The 22,737-nt window shown below is 41.2% G+C and overlaps 1 protein-coding gene across 2 annotated transcripts in view; it reads left to right on the forward strand.

The window, feature by feature from the left end:
- Snd1 (staphylococcal nuclease and tudor domain containing 1) overlaps positions 1-22,737 on the forward strand; it is a 454,826-nt gene that overhangs the window by 10,151 nt on the left and 421,938 nt on the right. For both annotated transcript variants that reach the window (XM_006505142.3, NM_019776.2), the window contains exon 2: positions 22,348-22,497. In XM_006505142.3, coding sequence (XP_006505205.1) covers positions 22,348-22,497 — 150 coding nt within the window. The remainder of the gene's footprint in view (positions 1-22,347; positions 22,498-22,737) is intronic.

The following is a 22,737-nucleotide window of genomic DNA, read 5'->3' on the forward strand; positions in this document are numbered from 1 at the left end:
TTAAAGACACTGTAGTTTCCATCTCAGTCTACCTAGGCTTCCAGGTAAGTCTGCCAGGCTTCCTTGTCTTGGCATGGTTATTAGTAATGGTCTGTTGGCCTGATATGAGTGATGGGGGTGGATGGGAGCAACAGTCAGCACAGGGAGACCGAGTGCAGGAAAGTGAGTGGTGGTGTAGCTCCCAGAGAGCAGCATGAACAAGAGAGGCGGGCTCCGAGTGCCCTGGGATGACTTGATAGAAGGAGGGTTGTATGGGCTCAACAGCCCGGCTTTGTGTGATTCTGGCCAAAGCTTTGCTTGAGAGGTTTTGCTGCCTGTCTCATGCAGTTACTGCTAACTGGCAAGAAGTAAGGAAGGTGGTTTGTAGTGGAAAGAGGAACTTGTGAATTTAAATGTCCATGGTTTTCTTAGAAGTAAAATGGGTTGGGAAAAGTCACATGTTAGTTTTGGTTGGTTTGAAAATATCTTTCCAGAGAAGATGGTGTAAGGGACAGATGTCTTGACAGAGGTAAAGTACGGAAGATAAAGGGCAGGTGAGCTGGCGAAGCACAGTGGGAACACTCAGAGGACGCATGCAAAGCTGAGGTATTTATCTAAAGACCAAGGGTGGCTGGAAGTTTGTTATAAGAAAAAGGAAAGAGGAAGAGGCTTCAAAGCTTTTTGCTTCCAGTGATGTCAGCCAAGTGTTCAACCTCATGAATTCTGTCCCAGGAGGTTCATTGTCCTATAGCCTTAATACCAGCAACATTTTTATTTGGGCAACCATCCAAGGCATAATCATTGTGCCAAGTAAAATTTATCTATTTACCCATTAGGGGATTGTCCTAGGCTTTAATGAGAAAAATAGTGTGTGCTATTCCTCTATGTATATTGCAAGGTAGAGGCCAGAACCTGGGTCTTGGGGTCCCACTGGGATCTGTTATTCTGTGTGCAGTAATTACTTGCATTATTGCTCTTGGCAGGTGAGGCCTTTTACAGCCCAGAGGCCAGGAGGCTGCTTCTGTTACTTAAAAGCTAAGTTACCTTGTTAAACTCCTCTCTGGTGAGAGCTTTAGAATCTCTCTAGACCTCCCATGAGCTCTCTCTAGGGTACAGGTTCAGCACAGGTTAAGGCTGCCCTGCCTTTGTATAATTAGTCATAGGCATTCTAGCTCTGAGTAGTGGAATAAAAATTTTAATTGAATTCTTAGGAGTTCTTTTAAAAAGTTGAGTAGCAGCATGTCTGTGGGAGAAGCCAGGAATGGGGTTAAATGGCAAGGGGTTTGTACTTTTATTCCTTTCTGACACTCTGCCTTGGACTTAAGAGTAAGAAGAATTCTGGGATGACATGCTAATTCTTCATTGAAAAGACTGTCAGGTCTATGGTAGGTTTGTGGTTTACACTTTATTTTGAAATCTAAAGTTGACGATCAGCATTTCAAATAGGGAATGTTTTCAAATAACCTCAAGATTAAGCTTTTGTAGATAAGTTTTGTACAAGTTGATGTATTTCTTCTTTTATTGTATTATGAACCCTGCACATAAAGCAAAAATAAGCATCTGGTGTTTTTTTGTTTTTCGAGATAGGGTTTTTCTTTATAGCCCTGGCTGTCCTGGAACTCACTTTGTAGACCAGGCTGGCCTCGGACTCCGAAATCCGCCTGCCTCTGCCTCCTAAGTGCTGGGATTAAAGGCGTGCTCAGCATCTGGTGTTCTTGAGATGATTCATTGAATATTATGTTCAGTAATCTAATGTCCTTTAGTGCACATAGCTTTACAGAAACAAGAACAGTAAATGCATGGACTTTGATTTCTCTATCATATTCGGTGTCCCTGGTCTGTTCACTTGGCTGTATGTGGTGCACAGGTCCTCTACCCCCATTCAGTCACACTGATTGTTGGCTGTTCTGTACCGTATTTTGCACAGGGGCAGGACGAGGGCAGTGCTGTGACTGAGAAATTAAGAGATGCCTGACATGGCTAATAGCACAGTAGCTTTTCCCTCTCTGCCCTGGACTGGGAATGGCTACTGCACTTGGTTTTGGATGTGGCCCCTGGAACTGTGGGGTGGAAGGCGAGTTAAAGAACAGGGTTGGACATAGGGACTTAGGGACTCAGTTAGCTGAGGAGTCCTGGAATGGATTTTCTACCTTTCCTCACCACCATTGATTTGACCTGAAGACAAAGTTTCTTTGCCCAACAGGAGTACTTTTTTTGTGGCTTTGCAAAGATGACCATAATCTGATGAGGTTGCTGAACACAGAGGTTCTGAGGGTAGCATGTCCTGAGAGAGCATGGAAACCCTATGGCATCCCACCTGCTTACACTGTCATATCCATCTCCTCACTTGTATGTGTCCACTGTAGTAGCATCCCTAACAAGCCAGTAAATGTTTCTATCTTTTATTTTTGTAGACAGAATCTCTTACTGAAGTTGTTTCTGCTAGAATGGTGATCTAGAGAGCCCTGGAATCTAGATTTGCAGAGGTGTAATTTCTGGCGTTTTATTTTTTGTTTATATTTAGTTATTTATTTTATATGGATGTATGTCTTTCCTGCGTGTGTTTTGTGTACTGCATTCATGCCTAGTGCCCTCAGAAGTGAGAAGAGAGCATCCAATTCCTTAAGACTGGAATTATAGATGGTTGTGAGCTGCCATGTGGATCCTAGAATTTAACACAGGTATGTGTAATGGAAGAGCAGCCAGTGATCCTAACCACTGACCTATCATCTCTCCACACCTGGCTTTCTACATTGGTGTTGGGATCTGAACTCTGGTCCCCCTGCTTGCACAGTAGACAGTCTACTAACATTTTTGGTTTTTTTTTTTTTTTTTTTGAGACATGGTTTCTTTGTAGCCCTGGCTGTCCCAGAACTCACTCTGTAGACCAGGCTGGCTTCAAATTCAGAGATCCTCCTGCCTCTGCCTCCCAAATTCTGGGATTAAAGGCATGTGCCCCCCGGCTTCTAGTAACATTTTAAAGGTAGAATCTCGAAATCAACCAAGTGGAAACAAAAAGAACTATTCAAAGAATCAACCAAACCTGGAGCTGGTTCTTTGAGAAAATCAACAAGATAGATAAACCCTTAGCCAGAGTAACTAGAGGGCACAGAGACAGTATCCTAATTAACAAAATCAAAAATGAAAAAGGAGACATAACAACCGAACCTGAGGAAATCCAAAACATCATCAGATCCTACTACAAAAGGCTATACTCAACAAAACTAGAAAACCTGGATGAAATGGACGACTTCCTAGACAGATACCAGGTACCAAAGTTAAATCAGGATCAGATTAACGATCTAAACAGTCCCATTTCCCCTAAAGAAATAGAAGCAGTCATCAATAGTCTCCCAACCAAAAAAAGCCCAGGGTTTACTGCAGAGTTCTATCAGACCTTCAAAGAAGACCTAATTGCAACTCTTCTCAAACTATTCCACAAAAAAGAAACAGAAGGTACCCTACCCAATTCATTCTATGAAGCCACAATTACCCTGATACCTAAACCACACAAAGATCCCGCAAAGAAAGAGAACTTCAGACCAATTTCTCTTATGAATATCGATGCAAAAATGCTCAATAAAATCCTTGCACACTGAATCCAAGAACACACCAAAACGATCATCATAGCCAAGTAGGCTTCATCCTAGGGATGCAGGGATGGTTTAATATACAGAAATCCATCAACATAATCCACTATATAAACAAAGACAAAAACCACATGATCATCTCCTTAAATGCCGAGAAAGCATTTGACAAAATCCAACACCTCTTCATGATAAAAGTTTTGGAAAGATCAGGAATTTAAGGCCCATACCTAAACATAATAAAACCATTCTACAGCAAACCAGTAGCCAACATCAAACTAAATGGAGAGAAACTCGAAGCAATCCCACTAAAATCAGGGACTAGACAAGGATGCCCACTTTCTCCCTAACTATTCAATATAGTACTTGAAGTTCTAGCCGGAGCAATTCGACAACAAAAGGATATCAAGGGGATACAAATTGGAAAGGAAGAAGTAAAAATATCACTATTTGCAGATGATATGATAGTATATATAAGTGACCCCAAAAATTCCACCAGAGAACTCCTAAACAGCTGATAAACAGCTTCAGTGCAATTGCTGGATATAAAATTAACTCAAATAAATCAGTGGCCTTTCTCTACACAAAAAATAAAGAGGCTGAGAAATAAATTAGGGAAACAACACCATTTACAATAGTCACAAATAATGTAAAATACCTTGGTGTGACTCTAACTAAGGAAATGAAAGATGTGCATGATAAGAACTTCAAGTCTCTGAAGAAAGAAATTGAAGATCTCAGAAGATGGAAAGATCTCCCATGCTCATGGATAGGCAGAATTAATATAGTAAAAATGTCTATCCTGCCAAAAGCAATCTACAGATTCAATGTAATCCCCATCAAAATTCCAACTCAATTCTTCACTGAGATAGAAAGGGCAATTTGCAAATTCATCTGGAAAAATAAAAAAAAAACTAGGATAGCAAAAACTATTCTCAACAATAAAAGAACCTCTGTTGGAATCACCATGCCTGACATTAATCTGTACTACAGAGCAATTGTGATTAAAAACTGCATGGTACTGGTACAATGACAGACAGATCAATGGAATAGAATTGAAGACACAGAAATGAATCCACACAGCTATGATCACTTGATCTTTGACAAGGGAGTTAAAACCATCCAGTGGGAAAAAGACAGCATTTTCAACAAATGGTGCTGGCACAACTGGCTGTTATGTAGAAGAATGCAAATTGATCCATTCTTACCTCCTTGTACAAAGCTCAAGCCTAAATGGATCAAAGACCTCCACATAAGACCAGAGACACTGAAATTAATAGAGGAGAAAGTAGGGAAAAGCCTCGAAGATATGGGCACAGGGGAAAAATTCCTAAACAGAACAGCAATGGCTTGCTCTGTAAGATCAAGAATTGACAAATGTGACCTCATAAAATTGCAAAGCTTCTGTAAGTCAAAAGACACTGTCAATAAGACAAAAAGGCCACCAACAGATTGGGAAAGGATTTTTACCAATCTAAATCTGATAGGGGACTAATATTCAATATATACAAAGAGCTCCAGAAGCTGGACTCCAGAAAATCAAATAACCCCATTAAAAAATGGGGTTCAGAGCTAAACAAAGAATTCTCACCTGAGGAATACCGAATGGCTGAGAAGCACTTGAAAAAATGTTCAACATCCTTAATCATTAGGGAAATGCAAATCAAAACAACCCTGAGATTCCATCTCACACCAGTCAGAATGGCTAAAATAAAAAATTCAGGTGACAGCAGATGCTGGCGAGGATGTGGAGAAAGAGGAATACTCCTCCATTGTTGGTGGGATTGTAAGCTTGTACAAGCACTCTGGAAGTCAATCTGGAGGTTCTTCAGAAAATTGGACATAATACTACCGGAAAATCCAGCAATACCTCTCCCGGGCATATATCCAGAAGATGTCCCAACTGGTAATAAGAACATATGCTCCACTATGTTCATAGCAGCCTTATTTATAATAGCCAGCAGCTGGAAAGAACCCAGATGTCCCTCAACAGAGGAATGGGTACAGAAAATGTGGTACATTTACACAATGGAGCACTACTCAGCTATTAAAAACAATGGGTCATGAAATTCTTGGACAAGTGGGTGTATCTGGAGGATATCATCCTTAGTGAGGTAACACAATCACAAAAGAAGTCATTAGATATGCACTCACTGATAAGTGAACATTAGCCCGGTAACATAGAACACCCAAGATACAAATTTCCAAAACACAAGAAAATCAAGAAGAGGGAAGACCAATGGGTGGATACTTCATTCCTCCTTAGAATAGGGAACAAAATACCCATGAAAGGAGTTACAGAGAGAAAGTTTCGAGCTAAGACGAAAGGATGGACTATCCAGAGACTACCCTACCTGGGGATCCATCCCATGACCTGCCACCAAACCCAGACACTATTGCATATGTCAGAAAGATTTTGCTGAAGGGACTCTGTTATAGCTGTCTCCTATGAGGCTATGCCAGTACCTGGCAAATACAGAAGTGGATGCTCACAGTCATCTATAAGATGAAACACACGGCCCCCAATGGAGAAGCTAGAGAAAGCACCCAAGGATCTGAAGGGGTCTGCAGCCCTAGGGGTGGAACAACGATATGAACTAATCAGTACCCCACAGAGCTCGTGTCTCTAGCTGCATATGTAGCAGAAGATGGCCTAGTCGGCCATCACTGGGAAGAGAGGCCCTTTGGTTTTGCAAACTTTATATGCCCCAGTACAGGGGAATGCCAGGGCCAAGAAGCGGGAGTGGGTGGGTAGGGGAGCAGGGTGGAGGGAGGGTAGAGGGAACTTTCGGGATAGCATTTGAAATGTATATAGAGAAAATATCTAATAAAAAATAAATAAAATTAAAAAAATAATGGTAGAATCTCATGTAGCCCCGTCTAGCCAAGGAAGACTTTGGACTCCATCCTCCCAAGTGTGTAAAGCCACACTCGCTGATCAGGCCCTGGGGCTCACTAACTGAGTGATGTTTCCAGCCACTTAATTCATTTATGAATCATTTATTCGTAGAATTTAGTCGTCAGCAGCAGTCCCTTAGGTTAGTTGAAAGTTGCAGTCCTTATTTGTCTTTCGTGGGATCTGGCCATAACCCGAGACAATGATAAGGCTCTATTCTAAGTAACCTGGGAGGGGGGCAGCAAGATTGCTCAGTGGTTTAAGATCTCTGGAGTTCTTCCAGTGGGTTCAATTTCAGGTACGCACAAGTATCTGTAACTCTAGTCCAGGTGTGACACAATCTGTCCTCTAAGGGCATCAAGCATGCATATGGTACACAGACATACATGCAGGCAAAACACTCGTATACATAAAATAAGAATAAATCTTAAAAACAAAAACAAAACCCTAAAGAGTCTGTATTGTGTTCCATTATGAGCAATAGGCTAAATTTTGCGTTTAAGTCTAAGGGTGGAAAGGTGGGGTTGGGCTGTGAGTTTATGAGCGACTGATCCTGTTTCATTGGTGGTGGCCTAAGCTTGCTTGTTCCTTTTCCTCAGAGTGTCCCCCATCCATTGTGTTCTGTGCCCATTCACTTAGGTTTCTCAGTGAGTTGCAAAGTGAAAATAAACATTTACACTTTTTGCTGTCAGTTTAGACATTTAGATACACTTTTATCACCATAGTATTTGAATATAAGCTTTGGGTTGTAGATCTGATTCTTGTCTACTAATTAAGAACAAATACAGAAATCATGGGGAATATAATTAGAGTAGAGATGATAGCGTTTGTTCAGATACCAATTCCCTTCAGACACGGGAAGTGACTGAAGAAAGTGGGAAGACAATTGAATATTGAACAGTTAATTAGGAGATTCTTCAAAGTGGTCAGGGATATAGATTTGAGTGGTTTCTGTTGAAAATAGAGTCGACTTGACAGCTCACAGGAAATAAATCAATCGAGTGGTTAGAAATGAGTTAGCCAAGACATTCTTGAAGGAGGTAACAAGGGAAATCTGGCATCCGATAAGAGCACCGAAGGAAGCAGCTGGAGAGAGCAGTGCCAAGAATAACATGAACTTCCTGGGGGAGAGTGACTGATGCAGAGCAAAGGTGCAGTTGTTGGAGGCAGAGAGAGCTGGGTAAGGGGGATCCCCTGCGGATGGAGGATCCAAAAGAGGACAGCTACATCCCTTCATGTTGGCTGAGGGAGTGGGGGGCTTTAGAGAACCTTGTGCTTCATGTTACTCGATGGAGAAGCCGGAGAAGCAAGTATAAGCTCTACTTCCCTCATAGGGTTTGTTAGCCCCCGGCAAACAAAGTTATGAACTGTTTAAGTACACTCATGTCTTAATGGTTTTTGTTCTTGCTTTCTTGAGTCCAGTATGGAATATAATATTAACAATTAAAAAAAAAAAGCTTAGTATATTTGATCTTACTCTGTGCTCTGAGCCTACCATGGTGAATAAGGTTGATACGGTCCTTTGCACTCACAGAACTGGCAGCCCAGAAGAACAGTTACAGGCTGAGTCCATGTTGTCTTGAGGGCCATGGGTGAGGAGTGTAGAGCTTCACACTTGGGAAGGCATCTCTGAGAAAACAGAGCTCTGTTTGCTAGAGAATTACCAGGGCAGGGCGTTAGGGTGGAAATTAGCCTCAAACTTCATTATTCATGCCAGTCACCTGGAGATCCTGTTAAAATGCAGCTTCTGATTCATTAGGTCTGGTGCAGCGTGAGGATCTGCATTTCTGATGAATATGGAGATATCACTGGTCTGTAATCTCCTGCAGAGACTTTCTGAGCATCATCACCTTGATCATTTATTTTTTAGCATCTATTTAAAGATGATAGGGTCATTTTTCCGTCCCTTCATTCTATGGTCATGGTCATTGCAGTTAGAACCAAAAGATTAGCGCTGGCAATATGTGGCTGGTTTTGTGATGAAGATTCTTCGTTTCTCTCCACTGTGTTTGTATTTTAGCTATCACTTGTTTCATGGGTGCGGATGTTTTGCTTGCAGGCATGTTTGTGTACCATATACATGCCTGGTGCCCTTAAAGGCAAGAAGAGAACATTCAGTTTCTTGGGACTGGAATTATAGGTGGTTGTGAGCGGCCAAGTGGATGCTGGTCTGATGCTAATGAAAACACTTTTTTCCCTTTTTCCTTTAGATAGCACACATTTGCAGACAACACCTAAGGTGCTGGAACAGGAATAGAAAACCTTAGGAAAAAAAGAAAATACAGTTTTGTAGTAAATTAACAGCAAATTTCTCTCTGCATCTCTCCAAATGTTTAGATTAGCGCTCATCTGCCCCAGTCCCTCAAGTGATGTTACAGGTGTCTCTACTGTATCTGGCTCAGTCCTTGTATTAGTTACTTTTATTATTGCTGTGGTAAAATACCATGTGATAAAATACCATGATCAGTGAAATTTATACAAGAGTTTACGTTTCTAGTTCTACAGGGGCTAGAGTCGCTTATGACCAGGAAGCTGCAGGCATGACAGCAGGAGTAGCAAGCTGGGAGCTCCCATCTTGAATGAGGTGCACAAGCAGGAAACAGGTTCAAGGTCTTTAAACTCTCAAAGCCTGCCCCAGTGCCACACTTAATCCATCAAGGCCACACCTCCTAAAACTATCCAAACTGCCTCACCAACTGGGACCAAACATTCAAATGCCTGAGACTGTGTGACTTTTGTCATTCAAACCATCACAGGCCTTGTACCTTTTTGCATCAAGATTGCAAATTTTTACTTAAACTAAAAATCTAGAGAGCATTCTTGTTTTTGACAAAAAGCTCTTAATTACTGTAACTCTAAATTGATGAAGTTTTTCCTAAAACTTGTGATACTAATTGTGAGGTCTGACAGTCAAAATATGCAGCCTCATTCTTTTTTTCTTTTTTTTTTCTTCTTTCTTTTTTACTTATTTATTATATGTAAGTACACTGAAGCTGTCTTCAGACTCTCCAGAAGAGGGCATCAGCTCTAGTTGTGAGCCATCTCACATATAGTTGTGGTTGCTGGGATTTGAACTCAGGACCTTCAGAAGAGCAGCCAGTGCTCTTAACTGATGAGCCATCTCACCGCAGCCTCATTCTTTTGCATTTTATGTATTTAAAAGAATACCCAGTAGATGACTGGCCTATGAAGAAAAGGCGATCTTCCTAGAACTCAGGTCTTCCCTGGGGTCATAATATTGAGCACTGTATCAGGGAAGGCTTGAATTTTCTGACCTCTTTATTTCCTTTGGAAGACCCTGGAGCAGTTAAAGAGATGGGACGTGGAACAGCTCTGTCGTTTGTACCTCTTGACTTGAAGGAAGCTGTGTGTCTGGAGCTCGAGAGGAGCAGTGGGCGAGGGGTCAGCTGTTACACAGCCACCGTGAGCTCTAGTTCATTCAAATCCCAGCAACCACATGGTGGCTCACAACCATCTGTAACGAGAACTGACTCCCTCTTCTGGAGTGTCTGAAGACAGCTACAGTGTACTTACATATAATAAATAAATAAATAAATCTTAAAAAAAAAAAAAAAAACATGTCCTGGATTAGGAAACATGGGTAATTTAAACTCCTTAGCAAGGGGTGTTCCTTGAAGGCAATCAGAGTGGCTGAGAATTCTTCTTCTAGTTCCTTGGTCTGGGAAATATACATGAAATGTACATGAAATGTACTATCTTCTATCAGACAGAGTTAGTGAAATGTGTAAAGATACCATTAAGCAAGAGCAACTGTGGGCTCAACATTTTCCAACCACCAGTATCTATGACTGGATACCATTCTTCCTCGAAACTGTTCTGTTTATATTGTTTAGTCTCCAAAGAATGCACAACGATACTCTGAGCACTCAGAGGGAGGCACAAAAACCTGTGTGTTTTTTTTTTTTCAGTTAAAGGCCTTGTAGGACCTCCACGGGATATGCTTGCTCAGTGCATAGAAAGTGGCATTGTACCCTCCTATAGAAATAAAACATTTTGCTTTGCAAACAAAAAAAAAAAAAAAAAAAATAAGGATACATGCCGCTTTTGGAATGTTTGCCATGTTGTGGTTATGTCTTGCTAGGGAGGTCAGTATTATAACGTTCACCCCTGATGACTTTTCTCCCACAGTAGCCTGCATAGGACCGTTGGTGTTAGGAAAGTTAGCCATCAGGGAGGAAGGTCTTAGGTTCAGGTCCAGGTCAGGGTTCAAGTCTTCAGCTTGATTTCTCTCTGTCCTACAGCCAAAGTATATCCAAGAGCATGATCTGGGGATTCTGGCGCCCCTTTAGCTCATAGGGAGTTAGCCAATGCTGGCACTAACATTTGCATTTTGTGCCCTGTCTTCTGGGAGAAACACTGTCCATCAACACAGGGTACCTGCTTTCAAGTCAAGTGTGTATGTGGGCACTTTTCACTGGTCCAGCAAAATATAATACATCCTTAGTTTTGATTAACCTACTTCTTAATTTTTTTCTCTTTATTTACATTTTTTAGACACAGTCTCATCAGGGTCCCAGGCTGGCCTGTAATTCCCTATGTAGCCAAGGAGGACCTTTAACTTCCATACCTCCTGAGTGCTAGGATTGCAGGTGCCACAGACAGAGTGAACCCCGCTTGCAAAGGCAGCACATTCCCAGTTCTTATATGCTTAGTTCTTAGATATTTGTTTTTGTTTTTAAAGACTGGGTTTCACTATGAAGAATCTCTATGTAGACTAGGCTGGCCTTGAACTCACAGAGATCCACCTGCCTCTGCCTCCCAGGTGCTGGGAATAAAGGTGTGTGCCACTCTGCCCAGTTTAACACTTTAAATGTGATTTTTAACTTTGTATTTTGGAATATTTTCCAGCTGTTGAGAATGGTTGGAAGAATAGTGCATTCAACTCCTGTGTCTTCATTACCTAGAGAGTCTGACTGACTTATTCTCTTTGTAATAATTGCAAACAAGCATTATTCATAGTATTTATGTTCTGTGAAGTTGCAAACACAGAGCTCCTGCATACTGAACAATTTCTGTGAAAGACATTATAAAGTTAGGTCCCTTTGGGGTCTGTGAACCCATACTCAAGTTTTTACAATCTTATTCAGCATGTACTTTTTGTTAAAAACATCTTTTAAAAATATTTTTTTACTTTTAGTTAATGTGTATGTGTGGTGGTAGGATTTGCACATAAGTGCAGCTGTCTGTGCAGGTCAGAAGAAGGCATTAGGTCATCAGGAGCTGGAGTTACAGGCTATTGTGAGCCACCTCATGTGGGTGCTGCAAACCAAGCAGGTCTCTTAAATACAGAGCCATCTCTCTGGCCCTAAAGGCATCTTATATAATGTCTACTGTTCATTGCTTAATATTGAACTGATAGCTAGCCACATTATACTTTATATTATATACTATATTTATTTATATTATGTATTATATACTTAATATTGAACTTATAGCTAGCCACATTATACTTTATATTATATACTATATTTATTTATATTATATATTATATACTTAATATTGAACTTATAGCCAGCCACATTATACTTTGTGTCCAATTGAAGCTTGTTTAACATATGCAGTTTTCTCTGTAAGGTATTTATTTCACAATGGTTTTCTTGCACTTAGAAATACTAAACAGTATAGTAAGAATATACTTCAGGGGTATTTTAAACAACGAAATCAACAAAGAGCGCAAATAGATAAAAAATCATGGCACTAAGTAGACCATGAAGAAACACTTGCTGTCAGGGCTCAAACAAGAAAAGGCCAGGCATTGTTTTTGAGGACCTGCTGTGACTGCTGGAACCAGGAGCTCAGTTTTGCTAATCCGTGTCCCTGTGAGTAAACACACACGTGCTGACAGCTATTGATTTGTGAGTTACAGACAAGTTATAAAATGGCGAAGTTCACAATTACCGATTTCTCTATAATTGTAGTGAGTGTCTTCTCTATTGTGCTGGGGATTGAACCCAGGGCTTCATGTGTGTTAGGTAAGCACCCTACAACACGTTAATACTTACAGTTGTTAACTCTAAAAATCAGGATACTTTTTCCCATGACTGTAGAATAACTATTGAAACCAGAAATTAACATAGATACAAAACCAATTCTATCACATATTCCTTAGATTTTGCTGTTTGCCTTAATAGTGCCCGTTTGTGGGTACATGACTTAATCCAAGATTATATCTTGACATGTTCTTTGAATTAGGGATAATTCTCTATTTTTTCCCTTTGGCAACCCTGACAGTTACTAAGAGGGTTTTGTTTTTGTTTATTGTTTTTTGTTTGTTTCTTTGTTTTATTAGAAGTCCTCTCAGCATAGGTTTATCTCACTTCCTTAAGGTTAAATTCAGTTTATCTTTGAGCAGAATATCACAAAATGCATCGTATCAGAGTCACACAGTTGCTAATGCTGATAATCTGGTTCCTTGGTTACAGTGGTATCAGTCAGGTGTCTCTAATATATTTTAGCCAATAAGATCTTTATGCAATAGCTAGTAAGTGTTTTATTTAATAATAAACATGCAGTTAGTACTTCGGTAAGATATTTTGAGATTATACGAATACCTGTTCTTTATCTCATTCGTCCACCATGCTTTGCACCCCTTTGATTTTTACAATTTTAATTACTTTTTAAAAGAACGTATTTTTCTGTGCATGTTTAAGTGCTCTTCCATGTGCCACTCACTCTATGTGGAGGTCGGAGGACAGCTTGAGGTAGTCGGTTTTCTTCTGCCACTCAGGGCATCAGGCTTGGTGGTGAGCACCTTCCCCTGATTAGCCACCTCACCAGCCCATCTTTAACACCTTCCCCTGATTAGCCACCTCACCAGCCCATCTTTAACACCTTCCCCTGATTAGCCACCTCACCAGCCCATCTTTAAGGGTTCTGACTTGGGTCAGTTATTGCACTGATTGTTCCCAAATAACAATTTTCTAGTTTTACCATTGATCCTACACTCACCAGTTGTCACTCCAAAACTTCCTTCCACAATTGTTAATTCATTTGTTCAATGGATTCAGTCTACTATTACTTTGACTTTGTCTTTTTAAAGATTAATTTCTGTCTGTCTGTCTTGTGCATTGGTGTTTTGCCTACATATATGTGTCTGAAGGTGTTGGATTATCCAGAATTGGAGTTCAAAACAGTTGTGAGCTGCCATGTGGGTGCTGGGGAATTGAACCCCAGGTCCTTTGGAAGAGCAGCCGGTGCTCTAAACTGCTGAGGCATCTCTCCATTTGATTTTTAAGTTGTCCCAATTTTGGCCCATAATAATATCCTTAAGCAGGCTACTTTATCATTTTGATATACTTTATCATTTTGATATACTTTATCATTTTGATATAGATATCTATCTATCTATTTATTTATTTATTTATGTTTTTTTTTGAGACAGGGTTTCTCTGTGTACCCTTGGCTGTTCTGGAACTCTGTAGACCAGGCTGGCCTTGAACTCAGAAACCCGCCTGTCTCTGCCTCCCAGGTGCTGGGATTAAAGGTGTGCGTGCCACCACTGCCCGGCAAAAATATTTGACCACTTTTGAGAAAAGCTTTCTAACACAGCCACATATTCCTGGCTGAGACGGACTGTTCCCAGACCCAAACCTAGAACCACCAGTTCCTCAAGAAGCTCCTGCCCTTTTCAGGAGAGAGAAATCTTTAGAAGGCGGCGTCTGTACATCAGGTCGCCATGCCCTCATGTGGGAAGTACATGTGTGACCTGCATGCCTTCCTTTTGTTTCTCATCCCAACTCTAACTTCCCTCTCCACCATCGAGAGAGAGACCTGGCTTTGCTCTTCTGCCTTTGTTTGCTCAGTCCCCATGTGACCAATTGCTTGCTGTCAACCTTTGGTTCCTCAGCTTTCAGTGACCTGTCAGCCAGCACTGGGTGAGCAATCAGCCCCGCCTGTCCACCCCAGGTCTAGCCAGCCAGTGAGGACTCAGCACACACATTCCCACTGTCCCCCCTCCTCTGTTTTGCCTTCTTTCTTTTTTTGGGGGGTCGGTGGGATGGTGGTTTGGTATTTCGAGACAGGGTTTCTCTGTGTAGCCCTGGCTGTCCTGGAACTCACTCTGTAGACCAGGCTGGCCTCGAACTCAGACATCCACCTGCCTCTGCCTCCAGAGTGCTGGGATTAAAGGCGTGCGCCACCACGCCTGGCACCTTATTTCTTGATGCAGAGTCTTGTCCATACAAAGTATGAGCAGTGCCCTCCCATCAGTGAGGTTTTTGTTTTTGTTTTTGTTTTTGTTTTTTTAACCCTTTGCTAGTATTGGTGGTTTGGCAGTGGAAATGGTTGCCCTTTAAACTGCTCAGAATCCGGGCAGAAAACTGGTATTTTTTGGGGTAGAAAGAAAGCTTTGCTTCTAGGCTTTCCTTTCCTTTGAAATATTTCCAACATTCTTTATAAAGTTTTTGGAAGGTTTCAACTGGGCTAATTTTTTTTCCTCCAAATTGTGCCTTTGGTGTTTGTGTGTAACTTAAATAAAGTTAAATAAATCCTTCTGTTCTCTGCTTTATTTCCTGTTAACAACAAAACAAAACAACCAACCAAACATTCATTTTTTTTCCTCTAAAATGAACATGTTTCTTCACCAGAGGTCTTTTAATTCTTCCAGATAGTTTGTGTTTGATTTCTTTTTTCCTATCATGATATTAAATGTTAGAGTTATGAGCACTGCCAGACTATGTTCTGGCTCTTCAGAATTAAATTTTAGTGTATGTGGTTCCTGTGGGCATACACTGCCGATTTTATATTGTCATTGTTCAGCAACGCAACATCTTTCTCTTCATCTTTACTGCATACTCTGGTATGATGCTCTTAGCTTTCTTTGTATTTTGTTTCTCTAACACTTAGGGAAATTCTTTTTTCTTCATGGTCAGAGGGTTGAAGAGTCCTGTAGTACTTTTCTGTACCTTTAAGTAAGGCTGAGTACCTGACCCCAAGCATTTGATAGAATAGGGAAAATTCTATCTGTAATGGTATCCTTAAGATCTAGAGCTTGTAGTGACAATTTTATGGAACTTTGGTTTCTTTAAAAAAACATGGAAATACGAATATGTTTTTGTTTTAATTCCAGGTGTGGGGATATGGGGCTGTTTGAGACGGTCCTGCAGCCCCTGACTGATCTGCCATGTGCTATAGCAGAGGCATGGTTTTTGTCAGCTGTAGATAGCCTCTGTGAGTGAGTGTGTGACGCTTGGAATTCTGGGAACTTTTCAGAGGGTATATAAATGCTAGCACCCCAAGTGGTAGGGTGTATAGTTGTTGATCATTCAGGGGGATAGGTTGTGGTTTGTTAATAGTCATGCTCAAAGGATAAACAAAAGGAAAGATATTAGATTCAGGGATCACTGTCTCTCCCCACTATCCTTTCTCTATTTAGTGATAAAGAGTGTGAAATCAGAGGGTAAAGGGTGGGAAAAAGAAACCCACAGTAGCAAAGACCAGCCACAAGCAAAGAGGAAAGAAGAAGGAAAGAAGTTAGATTCAAGGATCTCTCTCCCCCCTCTCCTCTCCTACCTAGTCGTGGGGTTGAAACTGGGGGTAGGGATGGGGAGGGGATAAAATGTGGGAAAAAGAACTCACAAGCTACAAGAGTTCATTTTTTTTGTGTTTATTTTTGAGACTGTATTTTAATTTCAACATTTTCCCCTTCCGTATATACTCTGTCTTGCTCTCCTTCAAACCCATGGCCTCATTTTTCATCAACTGTTATTTCATGTATTTGTGTATACATATATATTTCTAAATGTAACTTGCCACATTTCTATAATGTTACGTACATGTATGTTTTTGGGAATGCCTGGCGCTGATGACCAGTTGATGTGCTCTTACCCAGTTGGTTGTAGTTCTTTGTGCAGGGTTGAGGCCTCCCGAGCTTTTCTCTGTGCAGTTGTCGTGTTTGTTGGTGTTCTCCTTGCTCACCTCACTGTGGGGAGGTCATGTTGGTGAGAATAGCTTCCCATGTTACTAGACATAACCTTCACAGAAGACTCCCTGACCCTCCTGCTCTTCAGTCTTTCTACTCCTCCCCCAGTGTTCCCTGAGCCCTTGCTGTGGGAGTGTTTTGTAGATGGAACCATGCGACTGGGCTTCATCTACTTTTCTTCTTCCTTTGGGAGGCCACATAACCATTGTCCTGAGATTTTGTTGGTGTTTGACAACTGGAATGGATTTCTTTATTGTGCATGGGTCTACTCCATACTTGTTTTTCCTCCTGAGTTCATCTGTCTTTTTGTTGATCTTAATCTCCTTGAATCCGTGGCAGTAAGTAGAGCCCAGTGGCAGATGGTAAAGATTTGACTCCTGCATGTTGTGTAGACAGCCCTGCATGAGTTCCTTCCTTGCTGGGGAAGCTTCCTTTTGCAGGGGCTTACCAGTCCTTCTTTCCTTCCACACGTCGCTGGTGTTGGCTCATGGTTCTCACATATGCAGTATTTGGGGTTTATTAGAAAGTATGCTGGGTGCCATCATCTCTCTCTGCTTCATCTCTTCCTCATCTGTAAAACAGAATATGATAGAGAAGAGCAATTTATGATCCTTTGCCATTTCCTGAGCTACATGACAGGTGTAGGCCGTCTGTGGATTGTTGTTATTGCCAGTCCATAATTAATAGCAGATATCATTAATACTGCAGATTGGGCAAGGATAAGAACAGATTTGTTTTTGTTGTTGATTATAGATCAAAGTTAGAAGGCTAGATTTGATACTGGCTTTTACACAATTTTATTTTATGGATGGTGGTGTGTGTGTTTAGTAAATGTTGCTTTGATTTGGAACAGCCCACTCATGGGGACTTACTTGATGTTTCTAATGATTTGTTCTGTGACACCAACTCTGCTGGCCATATCTTCCTGTGGTTTTTAGGCTGCAGTCACTATAGCTGTCTGTCTCCAGAGCCTTTAGCTGTAAAATAAAAGGACTGCTCTCCTTTTCGGGCTTCTCTTCAGTGATCCTGAGATTTACAAGCTGAGACCCTGTGTCGGGGTGACTGGGGAGTGAGCATATCCTTAGTCAGAGAAACAGCAGCACCGTGAAGCCCTGAGTTTTTAAGCCCTGAGTTGTTATTTTTGGATGGTGGGCCCTTTAATTTAGGCTTGGCTCTTGTTTTTAGCAGAAGAAATGAGAGGAGACAAAATCCGGAAGATTTGGGTACATTGAAAATTTCCCAACTTAGTTTCTCTGTAGTTGTTTCTGTATTCTGTTTCATAGGATGTTTCTGGATATTACACAGTTTTGAGATATACACATTAAAACTATTGCACACTCTGTTCTCCCTCCCTCTCCTCCTCTCCCATTCCCTTCCTGCCTTCACTTCACTTACAGTGTTAGGGTTTGAATTTAGGGCCTAGCAGCTGAACTATATCCCCAGCCTTGATTTATGGTCTTGCTAAGTGGTTATTGAAACAGTGCTTGCTTCCAGTTGTGACTTAGTTCCTGCCTGCCTGCCTTTGTGGGTTTGGTGTCCTAGCTAAGACGTGATCATGAATGGAATGTTAGGTAGAGTTACCTGTATGTTTTATTCCCTGTTTTAAGTTTGACTTCTCTTTTCATGTCTGATGCTTTTTGAATTCCTCTTGTTGATAGTCTGAGGTAGAGATCAGGTGTCTTCCTTCTGTGTGTGACTGTTCAGGTGCACTTTTTGTTGAAAGTTCTACTCTCTCTGCATTGAGTTATCTAGGTATCTTTGTTCAAAACCCATTGGTTGAATGTGTGGATGTGGTGGAGGCCCTGATTTATTTCTCCTCAGTTGCCTGACCTCCTTTATATTGGTCCTTCTGTTGTCATTTTTGCCCTTGTCACATGCCTTTTATATCTTAAGTGGCAGAAATGCCCATTAAGCTGGTCCTCTCCACAGAGCCAGTAAGATGCCTTTTTTGGGCCAAGATGATTTTGCTTTTGAGTTGGGAAAAATACTGGTCAGTATTTATACTTGAGTTTTCTGTATGATCACACTGATATGACTGGTGAGAGTATACTTTTGTGTGTAGTTTTCCATCTTGTGATGGCAGTGGTCTGGATGTTCAAGAGTTAAGTGTACCAAATTATCAGAGTCTGGTGAAGATTTAATGTCATACTCTGTTGCTGGGCAACATTTTAGTGACTCTGTACAGTCTTTCACTGTAGGTAAATTTCCCAGTAAACCTGTAAGTGGATTTGAACAGTTTGAATCCCCGTTTTTCTTTTCAGTGCTTTAGTTCAGCCCCTGTGGCTGGCTGACTTGTGCCTTGAAGCCAGATCCTTTGAATCCCACCACATCTCTCTGCAACCTGTATGGGCAGAGCTGAGAAATGTCAAATCCATGACCTCAGTCAAACTGACTCATTATGACAGCTGGCTTCACAGTCTTCCTGCTGTAGCAGGTAGTCCTGAGACCATTCTTCTAAAATCTGTCATTTTATTATTTTAATTGGATAAAGTGGTAACCATATGACTTGTTTTCTATGCCCTATAAATTAGCAATTAAGGATAATTACTGTATTCATGAAAGTTTGTAACATGAATCAGTCAGTGGAGCTTTGGTAGTTCAATTACCCATGACAGTTTCTTCACAGTCTTTATTCTTTTGAAATTAAAAATATGATAAATGCTCTGTTTCCCTGCATATGTTGTTTACTGTTTGTCTCCTCATTGAGCATCAGCTCCCCAGGAGCGGAAACTTTTGTCTCTTTTACTCCCCTGAAATATGCAGCTTGTCTAGAACAGGGTCCCACACATCGTTGGTATTTAATCAGTATTGATGAAAAGCGAATCAGTCAATCAATCAACCAATCAATGATTTAACTTTGAAAAACCCAACGCCAATGTTTATTATAAAACTGGCTTGATGCCGAATGAAGTAGCAGTCTGCTTTATAAGACCTTCCTTGTTTTTTTCCATGTTTTACATAGATGTTTTAAGCATATCCACCTTGGCTTTATTGGGTAGAAAACCTTTAATAAGGAAAGCCCTTTAGAATATTTTTACTGAAGAACTTCAGTAAAAACTGTTGACAAGGCAGGTGGAGGGAATTATCAGTTCTTGGAAACTGAGTTGTAGATAACTGCAAAGGAGGGTATAGTGTCTTTTGAATGAATTCAGATCCTGTAAATAGGAGGGAAACTAGTCTTTTTATCAGAGAGGTTTCACTCTTCTACAGTGTCCTGAAGACATTGTTTTTCTACCTCTCCTTCAGTGTCACTAGCAAATGCTGGAGAGACCATTTCAGAAGCTGTATCCATGCTAGTCTTTTCTGACTGGAGGAATAGGAAGAAAGCAGTGCCTGCCACAGTGAGTCGGCCTTTAGGAGGTTGGATGGTGACCATGTCTTCAATTAGTATACTTAGTAATAAAGAATACAGAGAGCATCTTAAGGGGATTGACAAGACTGGAGAAGTAGATAGGTGGCTCAGTAGTGAAGTGTGTGCTGTACAAGCATGAGGCTCGCGTTTGATCCCTGGTACCCATATAAAAGAGCCAGAGCTGGGGGGGTGGAGACAGGCAGATGGATTCTTACAGCTCTTGGTTAGGGAATCCAGTGCAATCAATGAGCTCCAGGTTCTGTGAGAGATCCTGCTTCAAAAAATAAAGTGGAGAGTGATAGAGAAAGAAAGAAGCTCATGTTGACCTCTGGCCTCTACACAATGATGGCTCAGTGGTTAAACGTGCTTCCTGCTCTTGCAGAGGACTCAAGATCAATTCCTAGTGGTTTATAATTGCAATCTCAGCTCTAGCGGATTCATTGCTGCTTTCTTGCTTTTGTGGGTGCCAGTACACAAGCATGCATTCATGCACATATTCATATACAGACACAAAGACACATGAATTAAAAGTAAAGTCTAAAAAGCGAGAAAGGGTAAAATGAAGAGCATATCTTGAAACAGGATTGAAAAGACAATTTTATGCTTGTGTATTCTGATGTGGCCACAGTGGAGTGATTTAGGCCATGGTCTATGTGCTTAAGGTATAGGAGACATCAATTGGAGGGCTAATTAAAAAAATAACAGAATAAGGTGGGTGGTGGTGGAGGTACATGCCCGCCTTAATCCCAGCACTTGGGAGGCAGAGGCAGACAGATCTCTTGAGTTTGAGGCCAGGCTGGTCTACAGAGTGAGATCCAGGACAACCAGGGCTACACAGACACCCCCTCCCCTCAAATAAAAAAGAAAAAAGTAATCAGTATCTGTGTATTGTTTAGAATTCTCATAAAAAGGTAGTAGAGTGGCTAGATCAATTGTAATATCATAAAGTGAAATACCATAGTCATGAAAATGAATTGTATTTCACACCAGCATGGGTGCATTGTACTAAAAAGAATTAGTTAAAAGAAACCAGACATTGTATAGAAGACTCAACTAGTAGAGCTCAAAAATAGACAATATGAAGTTCTGTTGCTTAAAGACACTGAATAGAATGCAAGTGTGCAGAAGAGCAAGGGAGTGACTCTCAGTCAGAGTGGTGGTAGCCAATAGAAGACTGGGTAGAAAGGACACGGAGGCAGTCTTAGGGTTTCTATTGCTGTGAAGAGACACTGTGACCACAGCAGTGTTTATAAAGGAAAATATAATTGGACCCAGCTTACAGTTCAGAGTTTTAGTCCATTATCATGGAGGGAAGCATGGTGCGCAGGCAGACATGGTGCTGGAGAAGGAGCTGAGAGGTCTACATTGGATCAGCAGGCATCAGGAAGAGTGACACTGGGCTTGAGCTTTTGAATGAAACCTCAAAGCCCACCCCCTGTGACACTCTTCTTCCAACAAGGCCACACCTAATAGTGCTGCTCCCTATGGGCCTATAGCTGGCATTGCCATTCCAACTGCCACTTTAGGGACCTGTACTTCTGGCAGTGTGCTAGCCATTGGATAGTGGCAGTGTGCTAGCTATTGGCCTCACAGTTATTTTACTCTTATTTTCAGACTCCTGATACTTTTTCACAATTGAAAGCATTAGTTGAGATGGAGAATGCTATTAGGTGTGTGGAAACATACTCCCTTTATCCTTTAGAGTGACCGTCCCACACAAGGATCTAGTGTGAGTGGTGGTCTCCAGTGACAGAACCCTGCAGCCTATCACACTAACCTTTCAGTGGCTGTTGTTTGTTGTTTGAGTTGAGAACCCTTCAGAGTGAGTGAGCCTACCTCTCTGTGAGAGTGGCCTCACAAAGCAGAGGCAATGTGAGTAGCTTGCATTTTTACAGCATGCCTCTTTACCTCTTTCTTCTCAAAATCTTTCCTTTTATGGCCCTTCACATATTGAGACATTAATACCTCTGAACTTCAGAGCCCTTTTCACAGTTGTAACTAGGTTCTGTTCTGACTGCTTTGCCAGGACTGGAGAGAAGGGGTCTTAAGTGTTTAGGACTTAAGTGTTTAGGCTTTTAGAGGACAGTGGCTGTGGATTTCTCATTTGATGGTTGTACACGCTTTGGTGGCCCCTGCCCCTAACCCTGATTATGTAGAAGTTCCTTTCTTTAACTTTCCCTTTCTTTAAATGTTCATAGTTTGCCTCATTCCAGAATGGGAAATGTGGAGATATTAACTTGTTAAGAATTGAAAAGAAGAGTGTTGGTGCATGCTGGGATAAAATTACAAAGATTATTAACCTCTGTGTCTTATGTCTTTTTTTCTATTTTTTGTTTAATTCCTACTTATATTTTAGAGTCCATTATTTTTGAATCTGGCCCAAGGCTCTTTGTAGGTATTTCTCTTATAAAACTCAAGTTAATTCTAACCAATTCATCATTATACAGGTATTTGAGGGCCTCGGAATTACAAAGTACTGTTCTAGATGTTGGGGATTCATTAGCATATGAGTTACCTTATAGAGATACTATTTCCAGGCCACTAATTCTTTTTCTCTCTTTCTCTCTCTCTTTTTAATTACCCGTGTGTGTAGGTCCTCTCTGGGTGCGCCATAATTGTCCGAGGGCAGCCCCGGGGTGGTCCTCCTCCTGAGAGGCAGATCAACCTCAGCAACATTCGAGCTGGAAATCTTGCCCGTCGGGCAGCTGCCACACAACCAGATGGGAAGGACACCCCGGATGAGGTAAGTGATTCTCCAGGGCTTTCTATGGCTGTGGACCTAGTTGACAGCCTGCTCTCCTTGTTGATGAAGAAATTTTAATGTGCTCCCCCCCCCCCCTTCATGGTGAGTCATGATGATTGGGTCTATCTTGGGTAGCTTATTACATGTCATTATACATACACTGCCTGTGTGAGTTTCTTTTCAGTTTTCTTTGAATAACTCACAAGAAGAAAGAATTTACTCAACTCAGAACTCAAGGTC

Source organism: Mus musculus, chromosome 6 (assembly GCF_000001635.26).
Source record: "Mus musculus strain C57BL/6J chromosome 6, GRCm38.p6 C57BL/6J".
In the NCBI taxonomy this organism is placed as follows: domain Eukaryota; kingdom Metazoa; phylum Chordata; class Mammalia; order Rodentia; family Muridae; genus Mus; species Mus musculus.